This window comes from Panulirus ornatus, chromosome 4 (assembly GCF_036320965.1).
Source record: "Panulirus ornatus isolate Po-2019 chromosome 4, ASM3632096v1, whole genome shotgun sequence".
NCBI lineage: Eukaryota > Metazoa > Arthropoda > Malacostraca > Decapoda > Palinuridae > Panulirus > Panulirus ornatus.
In genome coordinates, this window is record NC_092227.1 from 75,834,221 (window position 1) to 75,841,214 (window position 6,994).

Consider the following 6,994-nt stretch of genomic DNA (forward strand, 5'->3'; position numbering starts at 1 on the left):
CCTTGTTTTTCAGTTTTTCTTATATACCAACAAACATTCAAAGCTGAGCTTACATGCTCCATGACAGCACTGTCAAAACGAATCATCAAGTCAAACCTTATCGATAGACAGAAACAAATTCACATGCGAGAGGTTCCCTTACCATTCTTTACTCTCCCGCCTAAGCACATCAAACCAAGCACATCTGCACAGTCTTCTTTACCTCCCAAAACAATTTCTCAATAATTTATATATCCTCGTTCTTAAGTTCTCGTGATAAAAAGCTTAAAACGTTGTCTATAAAAGTGTCTCCTCACACGAATGTCATTGTTACCACGACCGATTATTATTCAATAACAATAACACTACTAATGTTTACGCCGCGGCGATGGCAGTGTTTACTAAGGTGGTTGACGTTGCGGCCGTCAGGGGGCAGGCCGGCCGCTAGGGATGGAACCTCCATCTGCTAAGATGCAGTCACTTTTATTTAGATGATATATAGATATATTGCCCGATATAATGTACTATGAGTCTCACGATGCCCAGATGAATGTACTCTTAAACGCCATTAATCATCCACATTGTTATATGTTCCTTTGTTTGGTACGCAGGTGATTAATTGCTTTAACAAATGGGAGATTAAACTTTTGTCCTGATTTAAGGAGCACCATTTGCGGCGAATCTTATTCAAGCGCCATTCCACAGCCAACGGAGGATGTTTTGCGAATGTACCAGCTTTGTAGTTAATTTTTTTTTTCATTTTTCAGTAGATAAGAAATATGAATACATCACTAGGGCATGGATAGTTGCTAGAAGGCCACGTCAAACATCTTTATAATCATAAAGGGCGAAAGGTCACATTGTAATCGGACAGCGTACATGCATCGAGTTTTTTTTTATTTGGATCTAATGACGAATGCAAAGTGTGAGTGGGTAATATTACCTATGCTCTTTAGGTTTAATAATAACCCTGCAATGATATGATCTAAATTAGATAAATATGACTGAATCGTTGTAATCAAATAGCAGGTAGGAGCGATTGTGTGATCAAAGCTTTGAAGTCACAGGCAATGAAATTATAATTTATGTAATGAAACAGTAGAAATCCACTATTTGTAAATGAGGAAAAAACTAATCACGCTCAGGTGAATTGGGAATGATTGGACCAAAAAAAATATAAATTTACAGCGTTGGTACTTCACAACGATTGCAAGATATCACATTGCATTGCAGCTTCTCAATGCTGTTAGTCGGTTGGTTATGTATCTGATATGAAATTGCTATTTCCTCGGTTATTGTATAGCTTACAGTGAAAATGTCTTACCGCGAGGCAAGTCTTGTATACACTATACAAATTACATTTGGTACGGCGGTCTGTATATATAAAGCCTAACGTAAATCATATGAATTTGATGAATACTCAAAGAGCAAAACAGACAAGACTCCAGTCATCCTTTCCTAATAAAAACAAAGTGATGGTGCTCTGTCTACTTATATATCTATGTCTCTAGTGCTCATTCCCTCTGGGTACTCTCATCAAGGGGTGGCCTTGGCAAGAGTCTACTTATCGCTGTCCTCACATGCCTCCCTTGCATAAACCATTCCATGAATTTTTCCTCCATCTCTCTCCTTACATTATTCTTTCACTCTATTTGCCCGTGTCACAGGTGGTCTTCCTTTCACACCAACCCCTTGTAGCTGTACTATTATTCTCTCTTTCATATATATATTCTTTTTTCATTTTGTTTTCTTTCAAACTATTTGCCATTTCCCGCATTAGCGAGGTAGCATTAAGAACAGAGGACTGGGCCTTTGAGGGAATATCCTCACCTGGCCCCCTTCTCTGTTCCTTCTTTTGGGAAAAAAAAGAAAAAAAAGAGAGGGGAGGATTTCCAGCCCCACGCTCCCTCCTCTTTTAGTCGCCTTCTACGACACGCAGGGAATACGTGGGAAGTATTCTTTCTCCCCTATCCCCAGGGATAATATATATATATATATATATATATATATATATATATATATATATATATATATATATATATATATATATATATCACGTACAAACCTTAAACAGCCAGGATGAAACCCGGAAGCGCTACTGCTAGGCTATGATCGCCCCTAATAGGAAAATGACTATTCGAATACTATGTACTCGAATACCCTTCGTCTCATGTTAGTGAGCAACGGGGTCTACACCGGTCTTTTCCCATCAGGCTTACACAGCCAGCAGATAGTATTTTACCGAACCTAACTACAACGCAGAGGGATATGAATACGAACAAAGTGCATATGAACGCGCACCTTCAAAAAACATACAAACCTCCAACAGCCAGGATCGAACCCGGGACCCCTGTGCAACACACACACACACCAGCCTTAGCCAGGTACTTATTTCTCGACCAACCCAGAGGGTTTGGTATGGGCCGACTTGCCACGCCCAGAATTCGAACCCATGAGGGTTCCACCCCAGGCTGACCCGTACCAAACCAAGGTTCGTAAAACGAACCACCAAACCACGGAGGCCCATGTGTCATAACTGATGCCCAGGTCGGTTTGAAGTTTTGTGGAACGGGAACGGTTGACCATTCAGGATGACGGGTGGGTGCAGGATGGGTATTTGTCTGCCAAGAGCGAACACAATATAGCGACCTCTTTGCCAGCGTTCGTTCTTGTTGTTGCTTGGGTAGTGTCGGGATGTGAGTGCAAGGTCATCTTCACGTGAGAGGTTTGCCAGAGGTGATATTACGGAAGGTCATGAAAGGAATAGACTGAAAAGATTTGGAGAAATGGATGCTCCTTCTCATCCTGGTTACGTCCACGTACGTTCAAGACGTCTCAGCCTGAGACTTCGAGGAGGATAAGCTCTGCTCCCTTGGCTCCTTCTCTTTGCACCTTTCAGAAAGTGGAATACGAGATGAGCATAGCAGTTCCCCGCTCACGCCCGATTAAGTCGCCTTCTACGACATGCAAGAAATACATGGGCTGTATTCTTTCTTTCCTACACACACACATACTCACACACACATACACTCACACACTTGTTCGCCGTTTCCCGCGTTTGCGAGGTAGTGCTAGGAATAGATGAAGAAACTGTTTCATTCTCTCACATCTCTCTAGCTGTAACGTATGCACCAAAACCAGAGGCCCTTACCCACGAACCAGACCCCAAAACCTTCCCATGGTTTCCACAGATCATATACCATGGTTGAGCCCAGTGACAGCGTCGCCTCCTGTATATATACACCATATTACTTCAATCGCCGCATCTCTTGCATGCCTCACACCCTCCTGCATATGCAGGCCCCGAGCACTCAAACCGTCTTTCACTCCATCCATCCACCTCCTCCTTGGTTTCCCCCTTCTTATTCCCTCGCACTTCCGACGTGTATACCACCACAAGATCCACACCACATATCCAAACCATTTCAGCACACCCTCTTCAACAGCTCCCTCACATACATATGCTTCTCTTGCTACCATATCTCTCTTTTACCCTATCATTTCTTATTCGATCACCCCTCCTTACACTCTCGGACACTTCAGTGCCAACACATTCTACCTCTTTCGTATTTTGTCATTTAGGGTCCACACAGCGCCCAGTACAACGACAGGACTCCTATACCACATCAAGCATCGTACACTCCTCCCCCCACTGCCATCCCTTGTGAGTGAATCAGACAATTTCTTCGTCTGTTCCATGCGCTACTTCGCTTACGCAGGAAATTGCAAACGAGTATGGAATGCGTTACCTGTATGGCTGAAGTACGTGTGACTGAGAGAAACACACGAGAAAACGTCAGAGGTCGAGCGGAAGGAGGTGCTGAAAAAGAGGGTAAATGGGAATTAGAGTGAGCGAGTAGCAGCATACCGCAGGGAGCATGAGAGTTCTGAGAGGAGGTTTAATATTGTGAGAAACAAAGAGAACAAATGGGAGTATCTGTGAAGGGGGCAAATAAGAGAATGGTAAGAGGCAGAGATGATGTGTGTGATGTCACCAAGGCTGTTTAAAATGCTCGGAATAATATACAGTACTAATTCTTAGATATATAGAAACTTCATGATGTCAACCGACACTTAAAAAGAGTGTAAACCTTTCGTAAAGAAAATAGGATTGCTTGACGGATTTTCCCCCCTAAGACAGCTTTAAAGCAAGAGGGGTCCATTGTGTAACGTCTAAGAATGCAAGATACCCACAGTACCTGTGTCTTAACTATGAACAAGGACTACTGGTTTCTAGGTCATCTATGAAAATCGCTTCAATATCAATGCCATGACTGCATTAAGACGCTTCCTCACCGTCGGTGGCAACGGTACCGATGCTGATCCCGCGGCGTTTCGTACAACGAAAACGTAAGCTTTCTCATTTGGATACATAATGTCTGATCAAATGATGTATGATTTTTCAGGCATTACAGAAGATTTGACTGGCATTTCATAGTCTCATAACGATCTCTGTTTTCAGGGTTAGTACACTGTGATATGAAACATTCATTATCCTATATTTTACTGAGGCTCCTGGGGTTCGCTTTTAAAGCTGTGTGCCACATAAGGAAATTCTCCCGCCTGATGCAGGCATCGCCCGGGTGACGGCGCTATTGGCTTTCGTGACGTCACTCAGACTTGTCAATAAGGACGCTGGCCGAGCCAACATTAAGAACACATTGATAGATTTCTACTCCGTAGATAATGCAGGAGTTATATTTCCTAGTAGAATACTTTCATATGCTATATTTTTTAAATTGATACATGAAATTTTCAGAGACATGCAAAGATAAGCGATATTTCAATCCCGTTTGATTTCAAATTTTGCCGATCGCAATTTACGGCGCGCCCGAACCCGTCAAAGGCGTCGCTGCTCTTTCTCACAGCCAGTGAGACCGAAGGCTTTGCTGGACGTAATACCCTCGTACGAAGACGACATTGTTCCTGCCACATACCAACATGGCTATGTCTCCTCTCCTTTTATCGAAATTAAAACCCTGCGGGAAGAGATGAACAGCAGGGAAGCGCCATTGTGATTTCGCACGGGCATTGAGCACTGGCCTAAGTCGGTCCTTTGAAGTCTAGTTCCAGCTGATTCATTGAACATTGGCTCCATCATTGAACACTGGCCCAGTATTGAACATTAGTTCTAGCTTTGAACACCATCCTCAGCTGGTCCATTAAACACTAGCTCCAGCACTGAGCAATGGACCAGCTATTGAGCTATGGCACCAGCATTGAACACCGGGTCCAGCGCTGAACACTGAATACGGCATTGAAAACTGTTTTAATCGCAAGACACTAGCTCCAGTTGTTCATTGAACACTGGCTCCAACACTGAACAACGGTTTCATCACTGAACACTGGCTCCAGCATTGAACACTGGTTCCACCATTGAACACTGACTCCAGCATTGAACACTGGCTCCACCATTGAACACTGGCTCCAGCACTGGGCATTGGCTTCACCACTGAACACTAGCTCCAGCACTGAACAGTGGGTCCAGCTCTGAACGCTAGCTCTAGCATCGAACACTGACCTCAGCAAAGAACACTGGCTCCAGCAATGAACACTGGTTACAGCATGGAACACTAACTCCAGCACTGAACACTGGCTCCAGCATTGAACACTAACTGTAAACACTAGGATCCCTTACTGAACACCAGCTCCAGCATGAAACTCTGGCTTCAGCTATTCCTGATCTGATGACCATTATCTTTAACATCATATATGGTAATGTATTCTGTCGAGGCTGAGGAAGTTCACAACTGCATTACATCTGAGTGTGACAGTGGTGTCGTCGGCACAAGCTCAACCATGACACCCTAACACTGGCTCTAAGTTCGATACTTCCCAGTTTGAACATAATTTTGTTATCCGAAAAAAAACAAAGTTCTAGAAATCCTTCAAATATTACAAAGTTTATGCAAAATCAAACTTTTCCTCAGATCTTGATGGTTGTGGGGCCGGTGGATATCATATTTAGTTCCCCATCGCATTTGGTTATGGAAAAAAAAAAAAGAGCAAAATATACAAGACCATTAGTACCATCGTGAACGAGATTCCGAAGCAAAACATCGCACGATTTAACGTTTCAACAGATACTTTACAAGACGCTCTGTATATCAGGTCCAGGTTTTTGAATATGGCTGAGATACAAAATATGTCGGTCATCTCCACTCCAAAGATGCTGAGAATCGTTATCGTATGAATCCTCAATAGCAAAATCCTGAGCACAGCTGTCTATCAAAGTTGCAATCGTTCAGAACACCTGGCGTTACAGAAACTACTATGACAGTCTACCTACTAAACGATTTTTTCCTCAGACAGATGGCTACGTATTTCGTACCATTTATATTTCATATTAAGTTCAATGAAGAAATTACTTGTACACTATATCTATTGCTGGATTTACTGACTTAACAGCCAAACGATATTGAAACAATAAGTATCATTTGGTAAGAATTTTTAATTTTCCAAAAGAAGGAACAGAGAATTGGGCCAGGTGAGGGTATTCCCTCAAAGGCCCAGTCCTCTGTTCTTAATGCTACCTCGCTAACGCGGGAAATGGCGAATAGTTTAAAAGAAAGAAAAAAGAAGATATATATATATATATATATATATATATATATATATATATATATATATATATATATATATATATATATATATATGTATTTCCCTCGTTAGTGAGGTAGCGTTAAGAACAGAGGACTGAGCCTAAGAGGGAAATACCCTCACTTGGCCCCCTTCTCTGTTCCTCCTTTTGGAGAAGTATAATCCAAGGTTCCTAACATTTCGATTATAACTCTCACAGTAAAACATTTCCTCTACATCGGCTGTTGGACTTGGGTCAACATTTGCTTACCAGTAATCATGATCCCAAAATTACAAAATTAATTGATTACTTGTGATTATGACGCCATCTGTAAGCGATCTGCAGCACTGGGCCCCGAGAAGTGGGGTTTCCAGCTACCGCAATTCATGAAAGGTGTCTCCCCTAGTGTTCTCCCTCCTATTGTTACTGGCCTTC

At 42.4% G+C, this 6,994-nt stretch overlaps 1 protein-coding gene across 4 annotated transcripts in view; it reads right to left on the bottom strand.

Moving 5' to 3' along the window:
• The window catches only part of LOC139745749 (uncharacterized), a 33,073-nt gene extending 32,677 nt beyond the window's left edge, over window positions 1–396 (bottom strand). For 2 of the 4 annotated variants that reach the window (XM_071656273.1, XM_071656288.1), the window contains exon 1: window positions 143–396. In XM_071656273.1, coding sequence (XP_071512374.1) covers window positions 143–170 — 28 coding nt within the window. In that variant the 5' untranslated portion in view covers window positions 171–396. The remainder of the gene's footprint in view (window positions 1–142) is intronic. The other 2 variants (XM_071656296.1, XM_071656279.1) reach the window with 1 other exon arrangement.
• Between the last annotated feature and the right edge of the window lie 6,598 nt (window positions 397–6,994).